The 19740-nt window shown below is 43.4% G+C and overlaps 1 protein-coding gene across 2 annotated transcripts in view; it reads right to left on the bottom strand.

Moving 5' to 3' along the window:
* Positions 1 to 14185, bottom strand: part of CCDC141 (coiled-coil domain containing 141) — a 141378-nt gene extending 127193 nt beyond the window's left edge. For both annotated transcript variants that reach the window (XM_075608934.1, XM_075608935.1), the window contains exons 1-2: positions 13787 to 14185; positions 7117 to 7239 (exon numbers count right to left, since the gene is read on the bottom strand). In XM_075608934.1, the coding sequence (XP_075465049.1) occupies positions 7117 to 7239; positions 13787 to 13888 (225 nt within the window). In that variant the 5' untranslated portion in view covers positions 13889 to 14185. The remainder of the gene's footprint in view (positions 1 to 7116; positions 7240 to 13786) is intronic.
* Positions 14186 to 19740: the final 5555 nt, after the last annotated feature.

Genomic DNA, 19740 nt, shown 5'->3' with positions numbered 1-19740 from the left:
GGAAGCGCGGCCCGGGCCTCCTGCTCTCCTCCTCACGTGCGCCGATCCCGGAGAGGGGAAGCGCGGCCCGGGCCTCCTGCTCTCCTCCTCACGTGCTCCGGAGAGGGGAAGCGCGGCCCGGGCCTCCTGCTCTCCTCCTCACGTGCGCCGATCCCGGAGAGGGGAAGCGCGGCCCGGGTCTCCTGCTCTCCTCCTCACGTGCGCCGATCCCGGAGAGGGGAAGCGCGGCCCGGGCCTCCTGCCACTCTTGCCCCCCGGGGTCAAGGTAAGTCACCCACCGTCTCCAACCCACGCACTCTCACCCACACACCCATCCAGTCACCCACACACCCACCCAGTCACCCACTCAGTCACCCACTCACTCAGTCACCCACCCACTCAGTCACCCACCCACTCACTTAGTCACCCAAAAACTCACTTAGTCACTCAGTCACCCACCCACTCACTTAGTCACCCACCCACCCAGTCACCCACACAACCACCCAGTCACCCACACAACCACCCAGTCACTTTCACCCAGTCACCCACTTTCACCCAGTCACCCACCCACCCACTCAGTCACCCACCCACTCAGTCACCCACCCACTCAGTCACCCACCCACTCAGTCAGTCACCCACTCACTCTCCCATTCAGTCAGTCAGTCAGTCACCCACTCACCCACCCAGTCAGTCACCCACTCACCCAGTCAGTCACCCACTCACCCAGTCAGTCACCCACTCACCCACCCAGTCAGTCACCCACTCACCCACCCAGTCAGTCACCCACTCACCCACCCAGTCAGTCTCCCACTCACCCACCCAGTCAGTCTCCCACTCACCCACCCAGTCAGTCTCCCACTCACCCACCCAGTCAGTCAGTCTCCCACTCACCCACCCAGTCAGTCTCCCACTCACCCACCCAGTCAGTCTCCCACTCACCCACCCAGTCAGTCTCCCACCCAGTCAGTCTACCACCCAGTCAGTCTACCACCCAGTCAGTCTCCCACCCAGTCAGTCTACCACCCACTCAGTCTCCCACTCACCCACCCATTCAGTTTCCCACTCACCCACCCATTCAGTTTCCCACTCACCCACCCATTCAGTTTCCCACTCACCCACCCATTCAGTTTCCCACTCACCCACCCATTCAGTTTCCCACTCACCCACCCATTCAGTTTCCCACTCACCCACCCATTCAGTTTCCCACTTACCCACCCATTCAGTTTCCCACTCACCCACCCATTCAGTTTCCCACTCACCCACCCATTCAGTTTCCCACTCATCCACCCATTCAGTCTCCCACTCACCCACCCATTCAGTCTCCCACTCACCCACCCATTCAGTCTCCCACTCACCCACCCATTCAGTCTCCCACTCACCTACCCAGTCTCACCCAAAACCACCCACCAGTCACTGACCCCACCCACCCACTCACCGACCCCACCTACCCACTCACTGACCCACCCAGTCACCGAACCCAGTCACTGACCCACCCAGTCACCGACCCTGAAAAAGTCACCCAGTCACCGACCCACCCACCCACCCACCGACGCAAAATCACCCACCCACCCACCGACCCAAAGTCACCCACCCACCTACCGACCCAAAGTCAACCGACCCAAAGTCACCCACCCACCGACCCAAAGTCACCCACCCACCGACCCAAAGTCACCCACCCACCGACCCAACTCACCCACCCAACCACCGACCCAAAGTCACCCACCGACCCAAAGTCACCCACCCACCGACCCAAAGTCAAACTGACCCAAAGTCACCCACCCACCCACCCAAATTCATACACCCACCCACCGACCCAAAGTCACCCACCCACCGACCCAAAGTCACACACCCACCGACCCAAAGTCACACACCCACCGACCCAAAGTCAAACCGACCCAAAGTCACTCACCCACCAACCCAAAGTCAAACCGACCCAAAGTCACCCACCCAGTCACCGACCCAAAGTCACCCACCCACCGACCCAAAGTCAAACCGACCCAAAGTCACCCACCCAGTCACCAACCCACCCACCCACTCAGTCAAGTGTCACCCACCCACCCACACACTCAGTCAACTCACTCACCCACCTAGCTGTCAAGGGGGGGGGAAGCCCAACCCTGTCGTATGCCCCCCCAAAATTACATCCCGGGCAACGCCGGGTCTCTCAGCTAGTCCTATATAAATCAAATAGGCTATACGATACCGTGTAAGCAGATATCAGAGGCAGCACTCCAGTAGATAGTCAAAAAAAAGGTGTTTAATGTGACATATAAACCAACGTTTCGGTCCTCCACACGGGACCTTTCTCAAGGTGATGAACAAACAGAGTGAGTCATAACACATATATATACCCTAAACCCCCAAAACAAACAGGTGCAACACATGATGTAAAGTGATAATTGCTTACATGCTGTATGTAGGAGCTGCACAGTAGCACCAGACTGTCAGATGACAGTGAAAACACTTTAACACTCCTGCCACGTCTGCAGTGTTATCTGCGCATGTGTGTATGTGAAGTTGAAATGTCAGAGTGCTTGGACTCCTGTCACATGATAACGGGCCAGTGGAGGGCGCATCTAGGCAATGTGAATGGTTACTGCGCATGTGTGAGCTAAATGCTGTAGCAGGGAAAGATAGGATCTGTAGAATCGCTATTGCGCATGCGCGAACCGCCGATAAATAAATAAATAATGCGGAACTGTTCGCGATCGCCAGCTGATGTACTTGGGCTTAGCTGCCACAAAAATGTGTTGTGGGAGACCCTAGTGCACATCTGAACTGTGTAGAGCCAATCTATGCCCCAAAATGAGTGCTGATACTCATGTGTATGGCCCCAAAGAGAATTCAATAGGAACAGCAGGGAGCTAATGCGCATGTGCAAACTGACAATCATAATTCAATAAAATATGATTACTGGATAAACTCAATGTCTGCTCTCTGCTAATATAAAGAATGACTGTGGGACCAGGCAAAACACACCCATACTGATGTCCCATGGTGGCTACCTCTGCTGTGTGGCAGCAGGACTGTATACCCAAAGGTAGAGTCTGATGCTCTGCATCATGTAAGCAAAGCTGCCAGCTTAAAAAATGTGGTAGCATGAGCTAATGTAAATGGGCTATCAAAGAAAGGACGTTGGTTAGCCCCTGCACAGATATCATCATGAAACATGTTGCACCAACATAAAACACCAATGTAACAGTGCAATACAGTGATCCCCAATACATGTGAACATATAACCTGAGATGAGCTGACGCATTAATAATATGCATATATTTGTATATATAGTGTGTTGGACCAGAATCAACAGTGTGTGGATGGACCTGTGTATTAATAGATTACACCAACTTGCCTGATACCGTCTAAATAACATCAATAAAAGGGTGAAGTATTGAATAAGCCTTCTGAGATAAACATTATCCTATGAGGCATGACAACTTGTATATACAGTATTTATAATCGTGACAATGTATGGCGGTGGCAATCGTGGTGTCTATTGGCTATGTGCAGGAATTGGTATCATAGCATAAAGACAACTGCTGAAACAATGAGTTATATAATCATTAATTGGTGGTGAAAACCAATGTATAGAGACAAGATAAATCCTGTGGAAATGAATGATAATGTGTGAGTCTGCAATTGATAATGCAAGACCTATCCAGTAGATAGCTGATCTGAGGGCAAAGAGATACATGAAATGGTTAAGTCATAGATACAAAGCAACTGGGTCCCCATTGGGCACTGTGTCCGTCATAATAGATAATTCAAAGGAAACAGCTCAGCGACAAGTCTTCATTTAGTCCGCGTGGACTTAATGTGTCCAATTTAAAGATTGTCCGTGCCTCCAGTTGAAGGAGAGCCTTGTTGCGGTCCCCTCCCCTGGGGGACAGTTGAACTTGTGCAATAGGCATACACCGTAGAGTAGCTAGACTGTGCTGTTTTTCTTTAAAATGACGAGCCACCGGTTGTTGTGTGAGGTCCTCCTTATTATCGGTGTCTGCCAAGGCCTTTCGGATTGCAGACCGATGTAAACTGAGGCGTTCTTTAAGCATCCTGATGGTCTTGCCAATGTAGTACAGCCCACAGGGGCACCGGATGAAATACACCACGTATTTAGAGTCACAATTCATGAAGTCCTTGATGTGGATGCGATGTCCATGATGTGGATGTGGGTAACTTTTGCCCAATACCATATACTGGCAGTTGACACAACCTCTGCATTTATGCACTCCAACTGGTCTAGTCAACCAGGACTGTTTCTTGCTGTATTTGGAACGCGGGTCGGCCTGTGTCAGCAAGTCTCCCAAATTGCGACCTCTGCGGTAGCAGAACCGGGGAGGGTCCTTGAAATGCTGTCCAATTTGCTTATCCTTGGCCAAAATGTCGACATGTTGCAAGATGCTGCGTCTGATGAAACCTGACGCTGTTGTGTAAGTGCTTTTAATATTGAAGCGGTTGTCACTTGTCTTCTTATATTGCGGTTTTAGCAAGGTGCTTCTTTGGATACCTCTTGCTTTTTCCAGTGCCATTGTCACCTCTGCCCGGTCGTAGCCACGTTCCAGGAAGGATTTCTTCATGCCTTCGAGTGCTGCCTCTAGCCTTGATGGTTCACTAGTAACTCTGATTACCCTCAAAAATTGTGAGAAGGGTAATCCTTGCTTCATTGGTGCCGGATGGTGGCTGGTTGCCAATAATAATGTATTTTTATCTGTTGCTTTGCGGAACAGCCTCGTTGCTAAATGACCATTTGCTTTGTACACAATAGTGTCTAGAAAAGCTACCTCAATTGTGCTAAAACATAATGTGAAGCGTATGGTGGTAGGTAAATGGTTGAGTGTATCAACAAATGTAAGTAACTCTGCCTCAGTCCCAGACCAAACCAAAAACAAATCGTCAATGTAGCGAAAAAACTTGACCAGATATTTGCTGTACATTGGATTGTTGAAAAAATGTTCACATTCATAAGAATCCATGAATAGATTGGCGTACGATGGGGCCATGTTGGACCCCATTGCAGTGCCAATCAGCTGCAAATAAAAATTATTTTCAAATTTAAAATAATTTTTATGCAAAATAACATCCATTAATAGCAGCAAAAAATCAGGTGGAGGGCCAGTATGTGCAGTAAAGCTCATTAAATGTTCTCTGCTTGCCTGAATACCATCAATGTGATTAATGTTGGTACAGTATACAGCTTTGCTTACATGATGCAGAGCATCAGACTCTACCTTTGGGTATACAGTCCTGCTGCCACACAGCAGAGGTAGCCACCATGGGACATCAGTATGGGTGTGTTTTGCCTGGTCCCACAGTCATTCTTTATATTAGCAGAGAGCAGACATTGAGTTTATCCAGTAATCATATTTTATTGAATTATGATTGTCAGTTTGCACATGCGCATTAGCTCCCTGCTGTTCCTATTGAATTCTCTTTGGGGCCATACACATGAGTATCAGCACTCATTTTGGGGCATAGATTGGCTCTACACAGTTCAGATGTGCACTAGGGTCTCCCACAACACATTTTTGTGGCAGCTAAGCCCAAGTACATCAGCTGGCGATCGCGAACAGTTCCGCATTATTTATTTATTTATCGGCGGTTCGCGCATGCGCAATAGCGATTCTACAGATCCTATCTTTCCCTGCTACAGCATTTAGCTCACACATGCGCAGTAACCATTCACATTGCCTAGATGCGCCCTCCACTGGCCCGTTATCATGTGACAGGAGTCCAAGCACTCTGACATTTCAACTTCACATACACACATGCGCAGATAACACTGCAGACGTGGCAGGAGTGTTAAAGTGTTTTCACTGTCATCTGACAGTCTGGTGCTACTGTGCAGCTCCTACATACAGCATGTAAGCAATTATCACTTTACATCATGTGTTGCACCTGTTTGTTTTGGGGGTTTAGGGTATATATATGTGTTATGACTCACTCTGTTTGTTCATCACCTTGAGAAAGGTCCCGTGTGGAGGACCGAAACGTTGGTTTATATGTCACATTAAACACCTTTTTTTTGACTATCTACTGGAGTGCTGCCTCTGATATCTGCTTACACGGTATCGTATAGCCTATATATATATATGTATATGTGTCAATTGGAGTGCTAGTGGGCGGGCTAAATGTATAAAACAAAAACAAAGAAGCCCAAAGCTACATCCAATATGACAAAAATACACAGTGAAATACCTATACATCTCTTGAAAAATGATAATTTAGTTAAACCCTTTGGCGAAAGCGTTATAAGCCTGCTAGCCTAACTGATTACAAATCTTATTTACCTCTATAATTAGAGGAAGAATGATCGCATTGGATCTGTCACAACTAGCTGCACGCAAGATCTGCTCACTTGGAAAGTGGGGAGGGGCGAGATTAAACCCTTGGAGGGAGGGGCCATGACCCCCAAAACAGCTGAGACCAGCTGGACAAAGTTAATTTACACACAGATACCCAGCAAGCTCTAAGGAGCCCCAAAAATTACCACATAATATATATGTATATAGGTGTCAATTGGAGTGCTAGTGGGCTGTGTGTTTATTAACTTTTAAACTAAGAATTTGAATCAGTTAGTGTTAGGAACTGTTAATGGTCATGCCTTGATGTGGCTAGCAGACTTATGACGCTTTGGCCAAAGGGTTTAACTAAATTACCTTTTTTCAAGAGATACGGTATTTCACTGTCTATTTTTGTCATATTGGATGTAGCTTTGGGTTTCTTTGTTGTATACATTTAGCACGCATATATATATATATATATAAATATATTGTATAAGTATAGACTACGCATTGGTTCCTTGTGACCTTGGGCAAGTCACTTTATCTACCTGTGCCTCAGGCACCAAAAGCATTGATTGTAAACTCCCCGGGGCAGGGACTGTGCCTGCAAAATGTCTTTGTAAAGCGCTATGTACAACTAGCAGTGCTATACAAGATCAATCAATTATTATTAAAGGAACGGGTTACCTTGAGCTTACAATCAAGAGAGCAGCTTTTATCACAGGTATCTGTGTATTGTACAGAATGTTGAAGTCCTATTTGTAGCGTTTTGTGTATGGAAAAACATAAGCTTTATATCAACATCATGTAGTACGCCTGTCATCGTTGTAAGAGCACATTTTGAAATCCATCATACCTTGAGTTTGCCAAGAAGCAGTTCGTGATCTTGAAGCAGTTTTTTGGTTTCATCTTGACTTGTCCCAGTCTCAAGTAGATGCGGAATAGCTTCAGCTAACTGCAGTTCCACCAGTTCTCCGGACTGGAAAGGGAAAATGAGAAACTTAAAATGAAGATGAAGCTTCAAACGACAATATTCCCAACTCTTGTTCATACCTGTTAAGTATTGGTATTAAAGCGGCAGCCCTAACAAAATTCAGTGGTTGATTTGACCTAATCAAAGCAGTGGCAGAATTAGTATGGTGGGCCCAGGTGTACAGTAAACACTTTTGTAGGCTCCCACTTCCACCTCCCGTACCTCTCCACGCCTCCACCACACCCTCTCCATAGCTTGCTGCAGCAGCACTATGGATTCTGGGGAGTGACCTTTCTCACCTTCAGTGGTGATTGACAGCCTCTAAGCAGTGAAACGCTCAACAAAAATCTAAGCACAAGTCAACCACTGAATAATGTTTTTTCACGTATTCCTCCATCAACCACCAACACAGTGTTTTCCATTACATTTTCACTCAGTTATCTTTGGACTGAAATGCCTTTCCTTTTTCTCACTCCTTCAACATGAGGTAGAAAGGCTACTACCCATCAATTAGATTGCTGAGTGGTGGCAAAGGTAGCATTGGATCATAATGTAACAACTGTGCCTATGGAGATTTTTTTAAAAAGGGTGTGAGCACGCGCATTTTAAGTGAAATATCTTTGTCTTTTGTCACTGTTTTGTCACAGAATTTGTATTTGTGATTGTGATGTTTTTAATTAAAAATCAAAACACAATTTCAGTGACAAAACGCAAAGAATTTTGACTTAGAACACGCATGCTCAGCACACACGCTTTTTTAGCTAATTGCACTTCTATCTTTATACGAACTATGAATTCCTCATGTGTGTGTTTGTGTGTGTGTCTTTGAGTGTGTGTATGTGTGTGGTGTCTCCGTATTCCCAAGCGTGGCTGGGTTGCTGCTGTTCTTGCGCATGCGCGCCGAGCCACCGACTGCTGACCATACATGCATTAGGTGATAGCTGTTACTGCGCATGTGGCCGTGGAGAAGGGCGGTATTGCACGTGTGGGACAATATCGGCATCTGTGGCGCGGCCTACAGCCTCCTCTTCTGTGCATGCGCTGCCTTCAACCTTCGTGCGGCCTGGAACGTTGAGGTATGTGCATGTACGGCCATCTAGCGTGACGTCACTTCCGTCAGGCTTTTTCATTACAAAACTCTCCCATCAAAACTCCCCTCAAAACTCTGTAGGTGCCAGTAAAGAAGTTTCACTTCAAAACAGTGTGAAGGTTTTAAAAACTAGATTAGGTTCTAAATCTGACATGGTGCTGGGGGGGCAGATGCAGTTTGTTTTTGGTGAGGAGGAAGAACCATACTAATTAAAACTTTGGGAAACCCCATTGAGAGAGAGAATCCCATTTGTATGCATAATTTTTAGTTAGATTCTGTTTTCTTTTGGTGGTGGTTTTTGTTGCTGTTCATACTGGCACAAAACAATGTCAATACGGGTTGAACCAGGAGATTCTAGAGCTGATAAAATTGTGGATCAGATCCCTTGGTTCAGAATAGAAGGATCGAAATAAAAATGAGAGAAGCTGGGGAGCCTGGCAACCTTCCAAGAAACCATTACAAATAAGCATGAGCCGTAAAAAACAAACAAAAAAACAACACATTAAATGTAGACATTATAAATTATGAAAAAAATCAGCAAAAGGTTTACATCAAAATATATTATGTATACAAAAATGGGAACATTTCAGTCTCAAGCAAGAACTCGGTTATCGATTCTACTTGGCACCAAAGCAATGGTCTCCTTTATCATACATAATATAATATTTTGATATAAACCCTTTACCTGCTGCTTTTTTCATTATTTCTTCCGTTTTCCACCCAGTGGCCAGGTGTTGATTTCACACTAGGCTCTTTCTTGCGATCTCAAATAACCTTATACTGTAAATCTGGGTATCTTCCTGTCTTAAACCTGTGAAACAAGCGTCTGTTTATGCAGAATTTCACTTTTAACCCCTTCACCGTCAGTGGAACTACAATGGCCCAGATACATCAAGCAGTGGTACGGAAAACTGGAAGTATTATCTCCAAAAATTAGTACATTTTTGGTCAACTAGCACCTCCAGGTTTCCTTACCACTCTTGATATATCTGGGCCAATGAGTTACAATATTTTTGGTACTGGCACACAAGACTCTCTGATTTTCTTTAAGTCACTAATTTGAAGTCAGTCTCACAAATTATAGCATCAGCATCTCATAGACTTTAATGGAGTCTCACTGATATAAATCGGTCTTTTCTTTTTTTTAATAAAATGCAAATGTAACTGATTTCGGTCTTTAGTGGTTGACATCTCTGTACTGGCGACATTGAGTGTTAGCTTGTATGAGGCTATATTAATAGAGATGTATATCTCCCTTTTTTTAAAACAAAATAAGCAATAATATCACTTTGTAAATTAAAAAGTTGATTATCACCCATCACAAGCATCAAGACATTATTAGATTACAATCTATATTTATAGGGAAAAGTAAAACTATAACAGAACTTTTCATGAAAGGATTATCACTGAATAGTAATAGCCCTAGTGACAAGATCTACAGTGAGACGACACACTACAAGAGTTTTTCTGCTACTGTACTCAATACAGTACTGCATGACTCATTGGAAGTGTTATCATAGTATTAAAGCAAAATAGAAGAATCAGGTCCAGAAACTTGGGATGCCCCTACATTGGGTCTCAAGAAGTTAAAAAATAACAACAATAAAGTAGAATATCATGAACAAATGCAGTCAAGTACACCAAAATATTAAAGCAGTCAAAATGTAACAAAAAAATGTAATTTCATGATTTAAAGTCATAAGCAGCACCCAACATTTCAGTGCAGATGAAAGTGCCTGCCTGCACCGAAACGTTGCATGCTCCTATGACTTCTTTAAGTCATTAAATTACATTATTTGTTACCGTTTGTCTGCTTTAATATTTTGGTGTGCTTGACTCCATTTGTTCATCATAGTGTTAATCACAGGATTATCTTTTCCCTTATAGAAAGAAAACAGGCAGACTTTTCAGTTCAAATCTATGGAGTCGACAGGGATGATGTATCAAAGCAAAATGTATGCAAAGTGCATCATTTTCATCTTACATCACTTTGTGTCCATGTATCAAGGTCTCTGCTCCAAGTTTTGTGCCATCTGGCGATTTGAGGAGTGACAATAGGGTGTCACATTTGACTCTTCCCTCACATTCTCCTCTCACATTCACAATGCAGCTAAAACCTGTAATTTGTTCCTCCGTAACATTGCAAAGCTACGCCCTTTCCTCTGTCGCTCTTCTGCTAAAGACATTAACGCCCTCATTCGCTCCTGTTTCGACTATTGTAACATTCTACTGTCCGGCCTTCCTGCCTCTAACCTGTCTTAATTACAATGTATCCTAAATGCTGCCGCTAGAATCACTTTACCCTCTCCTAAATCTGTCTCTGTGTCTCTCCTGGTGAAATCCCTCTCCTGGCATGCTATTAAATCCCGTATTACTTACAAAATTCTCCTCACTTTTAAGGCTATACAGTACACTCTTCTGCCCCACCTTACATCTCAGCCCTAATTTCTCACTTTACACCTGCTCTATTCTTGCGTTCTGGAGGATCATGGGCTTCTGAGCATCAGGTTGTTGAGTATCATTGCGTCGTGGGTCAAGAGGGTGCCGCAGTTGGACGAGGAAGGGTGAATGTTCATCCCAGCAAAGGAAAGAAACACATTGATTGGATTTTATTTAATTGTGTGCTTTTTTTTTTGTTTTGAGGATGCCCATTGACTGGCAATGTGTTTATGTATGCCCCTTTCGGGGTATAGATAAACACATTGACAATCAATGCATTTTTGGCAAATGTTCGTTTTTATTTAATTGTAATGTATTTTATGACTGTTTTTTTTAGGTTACCCATTCATTACCATTGTGGCAATCCTACAGTTACAATCAATGGCTTTATTGTCAAATGTTTCTTTTTATTTAAATGCCATGTATTTTATTTTATGGTTCTTTTTCTTTTTTAGGTTGCCTATTCATTGCCAGGTTTACCACAGTGACAATCAATGGGAAGAGGGGGTGGGGGTAGTTGCCCCAGGGTGGGTGGTTAGGCCACCTGAGTGAGTAGCGGGGGAGGGTGGTTAACCCTATAATTACTATAGTGGTTACTAACAGCTAAGGTAATTAAGGGGTTAGTGGCCAGTAGTTAGCTTTTTTATTTTAATGTTGCTGCCCGTGGAAGACGCAGAAGACGAGGACAGCCTTCATCCTGGCAGGGGTAAGTACAATTTTAATTTACTTTATGCTGGCAGGCTAATGTTTTATCTTTAATGGGAAATGCGCTATTATTCAGATCTGGATAATAGGACTTTTTCCCATTACAGTGTGTGTTGTTGGTGGTGGAGGTGGCAATTGCTTACCAATGTGGCTATGACCCGATGAGGGAACAGATGGCCACCGTGACAAACAATTGATTGAAAGGCTAAAGTTTTGTTCTATAGTACAGTAATGTATATATTATAGTAATGTATTTTATTGTATTGCACTGTGATGTTTATTGAATGGGCAAAAGCGCTATTAGTCATCTTTGGCTAATAGCACTTTTGCCCATTCCAGTGGAGTGTTGGTGGTAGAGGAGGTGTGTGAAGGGGGTAGCTGCCCCGGGTGGGCGTTTATGTTTTGTGGGAGGGGTTAATCCCTTCATTAACTTAGCGGTTATTACCACTAAGGTAATGAAGGGGTTAACTCCTACTGCTACCCTCCCAGGAGACCTAAACACCCAAGCTTCACCCACCCCCTCTACCAACAACAACGCAGTTCCTGCCATTTAACCCCTTCATTACCTTAGCGGTTAGCCGCTAAGGTAAAGAAGCTGGCTGTAATTTTATTATTTTTTACTTAGGATTTAATCCAGGGGTCTCTGGAGCTGAAATGAATGTGGGTCAGCTCCGGAGACCCGCGGCTTCAATCCTATGCAGTAAATATAAAATAAACTCTGTTATATGCAAATCGCGATTCCGATCTCGCCACCCTTCAGTTGGTGAGAAAAAAAATGCGAGTGTTTAAGGCGTGATTTGCATCTCAGAGCTTTGTGAACAACTGTCAAATTGATTTTTGGGCATTTTTTCAGCTACCGTACGGGTTATAGTAAGAGTCTTAATGCTCGTTAAATAGCTGTTTTCGAGCAATTTTGCTAAGTTATCGAAGCTTTGTGAATAGCTTACACATGCAAAATCGTTTGAAAAGTGCACTTAACCAGTGTTAAGGCACTTATGGAAGTTTAGTGAATAGGCTCCTTAGAATGTCTGCATCCTGCCAAGTATGATCCTTTAAACTGTTCCTTAAAGGCGCAATCCAAGCAATATCCTACATGTGTGGTTTTTTAAATAAATTAGACATGTAGTATTAGATAATACTTACTACCTTTTTTTAAGTTTTAAATTCAACTCTTAATGCCATTTTTAGAGTTTTAATATACAAAGCATCTTTTGAGTTCTATAGCAGATTTTAACAAACTTCCCCCGGCAGTGCAAGATATTTGTAACACTTTCCTGTTTGTGATAATTTGTTGCCAATACTCCCAGCAGTTTGAGCTGCAAACTTTAACAATAGATAATGTTACCTTAGTAATATAAGAATATATTGTCGCTGCTGAGTTACACTGACTGAAGGATTGTTTTGAAACTGAAATGCGCCATTTAGTGAACCCTGGGAAGTAGGATTTTGCTGATCGATCATGGGAGAGTGAATCGATCGGCAGCTTAGGTAATTCGTTTTCAATAAAGGTAATCAATTGCTGCATATAGTAAAATGAGAAAGCAAAGGCAGTATGCACAGCCTGTGTGATTTTCCACAGTAAGATTTTTGGCCTAGATTTGGAAAATAAATAAATAAAAATTATATATATATATATATATATATATATATATATATATATAATTTTTATTTATTTATATATAATGCTATGCAGAATGAAATGCAGATCCTCTCAGCACACAGGTCATGCATTCCGAACCTGCCCCAGGGATACATATATTATTATTTGTAAGAAGTTTATATAACACACACACACACTTTGGAGGAGTTACACATTTAAAAATAACCGGAGGGACCGTGAACAAGACTACAAAAACGCACTTTATAAAGTAAATACATGTAAATGTTAAATTCCATCTAAATACTATTCAAAACCAACCACATGCTGATTATAAAAATACCAACAGAGAAGATACTATTACATACTCTGCCTAAATAGCATGCTGCACATTAATCCTCAGTGACAAAGAAGCTTACATTGGATAGGAACATGGCAGTAAAAGCTACAAGTCTTAAAAAGTATGGGACGTATTACGGTGGATGCTACATTGTTACGCTAAGGTTTTTCTGAACCACAAAGAACATTTAAATCATAAAATTTTTTATGGGCGTCCCAGTTACTTAGCTGAAAATGTACTTCATTTTTTACACTCTCCCTGATAAAAGTTCCATCATTTCAAGGCAAAGTGAAGAGACCCCCCTCATTTTTCTCCCAAATTGCCCTGACAGGGGCTTGCACACGTCCAGCACATTCGGAATCTTTAATCGTACATTGCTTACCTTCAGTATAGCTACAACGATTCTGGATTCCCCAGCCTGTATAGCCACCGAACTGACTGTTGTTGTCGATAGCTGTCCACTACAATCCCTTTCGCTTGACATGACGTCTTGAAGAACAAGTTACAAAAAAAAAAAAAAATCAAACTCCTAAACAACTGTACGCTGATCGTTTCTGAAAGCAATAAGCAAGGGTATTTGGAATCATTCAGGAGAAAGCCCAGCCAACACTGATTACACTAGCAGAAGGAAAGAACAGCAGGTTAAAAATAGACAACCCCATTGAGTTTATCATCCTCCAGCCTGTGAGCGGACACACCCCTCATTTCATAGCACAGGGCTGCCAGCGCACTTCTACTATTATCAGAAATGTGGATGTCTGCCTTTAGCTCTGTGCCTCTCTGACGCTGGATAAGCAAATGGAAAAAGACACTTCAGTCAGAACAGCTAAATGTGCTCCCAACATTCATATCAGTGACAACTTTATAATTAGATTTCTGGATTTTAACCACTTTGCCGCCAGTGGCACACATATTATTACAGCTATTTAATATTCTTATTGTGGTTAAATTATTCTAAATATACTTGTGTGTGTAATTTTTTTTATATATATAAAACCAATAGCGCTTTGCAAACTTGACAATAGGACGCAGGGAATTATAATGCAATAAGGGCTAGAAACATGAAAGCCGCCAATAGCAAAGAGTATCCCTACCCTGAAGAGTGTGTGTGTGTGTGTGTGTGTGTATATATATATACAGCTCAACCCCGTTATAACACAATCCGTTACAACGCGAATCCGCTTTTAACGCGATGCAAGCGTGGCTCACAATTTTCATATTTAGGAATACTTTACAACACAATTATTGGTGTATTAAATACTTTATTGCACAACGCATACAATTGTACATTATTTCTAACGCGATCCACTTATAACGCGATGTGATTCTTTGGAACCCAAGCACAGCGTTATAAGGGGGTTGAGCTTTATATATATATATATATATATATATATATATATATATATATATATATATATATATATAATAAAAACAAAGTTGATTATTAAGCTCGGCTAATACGGTATCTCTCTCTCTCTCTCTCTCTCTCTCTCTCTCTCTCTCTCTCTCTCTCTCTCTCTCTCTCTCTCTCATTTTTGTGTTTTTCATGTTTAGGTTCTAACACTTCTATATCTGTTTTTATATTTCTATTTTCTTTGACCAATCATTTGTGAAAAAAATGAGGAATAAAAGATACTTGATGATTTCTATTGCAAAGAAAGAAAGGAAAAAAAAAAAAAAAAAGAATACAATGTTTAATGTTTTTTAGAGCATGTTAATTTCCTGTCTTCCCCAAACACATGTCTGCTGGCGATAGATGCATTCATGTTCTTGTTTTGACATTTTGCAAGTAAACGATGTAGATCGATTAGACAGACTTACATACCTGGGGCCATGGGCCTGAGTTATTAGCGGCCAACGGCACAACGCTGCAGATTTCAGCCAAGCGCACCTTTGAAACATATTGAATCAGACTCTAAGTTTGAAGCAAAGCTAAAGCAAAGAGAGGCATTTTCAATTTGTATCTTGTAAAAGTACTTGTATGTTTGCATCCTACGCGCCAGCTTGCGATTTGTAAATCTGTTACCCAATGCACGTTATAATGGAAAATAATGTCTTTATCCCTCGTGTTTTCCCCTTTTCTATGCATCAACAACCCCTCCAGGTCTTAGGTGATATAAAACTTTCTACCTAAAGAACTACACGAAATGAAAGACGTTTGATTAACAAGTTTACAACATTTGTTTAAAACAGGTTATAGAAAAAGGAGCAACGGTAAAGCAAACATTTCGTTGTATTGATACAGACACCAACAGATGCAAACAGATGTAGCCGCCTGCAGTGCGATCGCGGCAAACCATGTCTCCAGCGCCGTGCACTTTTCATTTTTCGTCCACTGCGCTGGGGACAGGGAGTCTTGCTACATCTGTATGCTCAGACTAGTATATCTCCGGCAACAAAATTGGATTAGCAAACTTTTTTAGTGCAAGAATTCCACTACACATACTGTATACCAGAGGTGAGCTAACTTTTTAAGTCACGCCCCCCTGCCTGCTTTCCAACCTGCTCATCCCCCCCCCCTGTTCTGCGGCATCTCTCTCTGCGACGTTGCTTTGCCATGTGACGCCGCGTTGTCTGGGCAACGCATGTCAGGAGAAGCCAGAGAGGTGGTAAGAGGCAGTTACAGAGGCCCCGCGCCCTCCCCTGGCAATCAAATTAAATATTGTGGGGAAGAGCGCTGGGCCTCTGTAAGCACAGCAACCCCCTTACAAAATTGCACGCCCCCTAGTTTGCGCACCCCTGCTCTTATACAACACGGTTTATAAATAAACGTAAAAATAAACTTACATTTTTAAATATTAGTAACCCAAGAACATGACATTTCCATAAAATAGGTATGAAATATTGCATGTTTTTTTTAAACAGTTTCAGGATTTGAACACAGTGTCATAAGTATAGAATATTTGTGATACTGCATAACAAATTAAATGCCTCTTCTACAGATTTAATTTTTTTCAAGAACTTCGATGTTCAGTGTTTTTTTGCAGCAAAATAAATATCAAAGGGTTAGTGAAGAATAGATCAGAGGACTTCAGATCCTGAAATGTGTCTGCCGTTCACTACTAGCTCCTTTACTAGAAGTAACAGAAATACCATGCGTTACTTTTGGTATTAGATGACAGCTGTTTGATTCCCTGCAACAGAACAGCTGAGAAATTGACACAGGACAGAAGTTTTGGGCATATATCTGTCAGATATCTCCACATCAGAGGAACTCCAGGCTAAAAAAGTTTTAAGTGTCTGTTTTCATTATTTCTTTAAAAAAATAGATAACAAATTGCAAGTACAAGACCTTAGACCTACTGTACATATAAAATAATTTTGTGATTTAGATTTCTGTATTTTAAATAAAGATATGTTCAAACAGCTGGCAGACAGAAGCCACTGTTTTTTGTTGTTGTTTTTTTTAAATTCTTTATTTATTAGCATTTTTATAACATCGAACATACAACACAATATAATACACTACAAAACCACACAATAAAATACAATACAATATAAAAGTTATATTATACATATACATATGTATAGATTATTGAATAACAAATACAGACAGTCACCAACAAAATAAAAAATATTCGATTGATCTAAAATATAAGAAACAAGTCAATCCCGTGCTTGATAAACCCATTTTATCCCTTTAGTTCTCATTTTGGCAGATGAATCCTCTTTCCTATCTTTTCACAACGTTATGCTCGAGGCCACTGTTTTTAAGTAAAACCCTTGCTTGCTTCATTCATTGTAACATCGCCGGAAGAAGAGATCAGTGTATCTCGAAAGCTCGTACAAATAAAAGCATTTCGTTAGCCACAGAACGGTATCATCTATTCGTTTCTGATGTTGTGTGTGTGTGTGTGTGTGTGTGTGTGTGTAACCATGCTGTAAAATGGATTACAGTCATCTCTCCTGCTGACAGTAAGGCCTGGTAAGTTATGGGCATGCCTGCAGTAATTACGGAGGTTTGCCCTCACACCCTGGTGAGGTGCCCTATGTATGGATGGGAGTGGTCACATGCTCTGAATCCATGATTAGTGATGTCAGAGTTGTGCCAGCCCCCAGAGGATACATAAGGCACAGCACTGCTCAAAAGTTAGGTTGTTCAGAAGTGGTTCAGAGGTTATGAGAAGAGTTCAGTTGGTTGGTTGTAGAAGGAGCAAGTCTGAGTACAGACTTGGGAGAATGCAGCTCACTAGACTGTGACCAGGGACCTGGCACAGAGAATATCTCCCTGAGGGGAGATAGGGAATCCACCAAATTGGGAAGAGATACCTTTCAAAGGGAAGTGCGGTGAACATGAGCGGCTGAGTACAACCGCTGTGAGGGGCAGCTGGCCCGCCGCATCGCAATAAAGATGACCTTATTCGATAATACCATTGTGTGTAAGTGTGGAGTGATTACACAGAGGAAGGCACCACAGAGGAGTTCCTCACCAGGACCATCCACAAGCGGACGCTGGGATCCTGATGAGGTGGAGGCGCTGCACTGGATATAGGTAGGACTCACGCACACTATCTCAGCTGCCTGTCTGGGTTGGCAATCCCCACACAACATCATGCGGGAGACTCAGGAGTCCTGTTGCCAACAGGTGCACCACCAGTCACTACACTGTAATGGGGACTGGTTAGACCACAGGGGCCAATGTGAGATTGGGTGGGTCCAGCTAGGCCAGAAAATCCGTTACATTTGGAGGCGCTGCTGAGATACCTGTCAACAGGACAGGCTTTTGCTAGGTCACTTGGAAACAGGGAGAGTGTCTGCTGCCACTTTGTGCTGCGTTGGGACGGACCTAGGGGTAGTCAGGGGGCTGATGGAGTTTGTCAGTTCGCAGGGACGACCTAGGGCCTGAGAGGAGTTGGAGGTTTGGAGCTGGGCTATAGCTGTCCTAGTCACCTTGAGGCAGTGCTAGTTGGTAGGATGCCTAAAGGGATAGTAGAAAAAACTAGGGTATGACCAACAAATATCAAGGCCACTAGCCAGGCACTATGGAGTGCGTTTTAAGACAGAAGGTTGGACGCCCATTATTTAGTAATATAGGTATAAATATGAATATGGGGTACCTCCGATACTAACATGGGGAGTGGGGTATTGGAACACCGGTAGAGGTACACGGGGATACCTCCCAGGGGGGCGCCCCCTAGTAAATCACAGCCCGGCTACCATAAAACCTCACCTGTCTCCCCTGTGTACCGCGTGGAGGTCCCTAGGAAAAGCCGTCCCTGTTTACAGCTCACAGCTTGATCCGGAGACTCTGCAATGGAGGGATCCCGCTGTGGATGGCGTCTGCGTGCTCCAACCGGATGTGACGTCACAAGTAGAAGAGAAAAAATGCTCCCGAGGTTCACAGCACCTTCACTCAGCCAACGTATGATGTAAAAAACTTTATTAGTAACCAGCACAGTACAGCATGATCACTCTAAGAGTACTTCACTCTTGTACTGTGCTGGTTACTAATAAAGTTTTTTACATCATACGTTGGCTGAGTGAAGGTGCTGTGAACCTCGGGAGCATTTTTTCTCTTCTTTTTTTCTCTTCTGCCTAAAGGGATAGCCTGTTAACGTGGTCAGGAATCCTGGAGAGGGTCTGCGCTAGGCTAGCCAACAGTATGTAGACGCCCAAGTACTGCATGGAAGAGCCAGAGTACTCTAGCCCATTCCAGACCACTTACCGAAGGGAGCACAGACTGGGAGGAAGGAGATACAGCAGACACAGAGAGAGTGAGCCTAGCCTGAGGTAGTGCAAACACGAGTCCAGCCTACATTAGATACACAAGGTGGTGCATCAAGGTAATCTTTATTGTACCGGTGTGGTAGCTGCCCCGCAGAGAGGAGCTCCATGTACAATAATTCTAAGTACAGTGAAAGAATGGCGACCGCAAGAATGGAGGATCCGCGCGGTGCAGAAGGTCCAAGATGGCGGACGGACGATAATGGAGAGAGCGCACTTGGCGTGTGTGCGGGTGAAGGGCAAGTTAAGGAAATTACTTTCACGAGCCTGCTGTGGAGTGGTGCTAGGGCTGTGGCCGCACCGTTTTGGTCCTGCCGAGGACCGCAGGGTACTACCCTGGAGGACAGTGTTGAGGACATTGTCGTAATGTGTGGTGAAAAAGAAGGATCTGCTTGCCAGTCGGTGAGCGCTATACAAAAAGCTACCTCGGTAGCTAAAGTGATTGGAAAAGCAAACTAAGATGGCGGCTCCCACTTCCCTGGGAGACCGCGTGGGCTCGCTGAAGAGAAAACTGCATTTGCAAAAGTTGCAGACAGTTGGCCGGGATTGGCGCCAAAGAGAGAACCCCACCCTGTTGGGGGTAATGGCGCGAAAGCTGTGGCCGCGCCCTCC

This window comes from Ascaphus truei, chromosome 7 (assembly GCF_040206685.1).
Source record: "Ascaphus truei isolate aAscTru1 chromosome 7, aAscTru1.hap1, whole genome shotgun sequence".
Lineage (NCBI taxonomy): Eukaryota > Metazoa > Chordata > Amphibia > Anura > Ascaphidae > Ascaphus > Ascaphus truei.
Note: the sequence above shows the minus strand (reverse complement) of the source record. Positions and strands in the feature narration are given on the sequence as shown.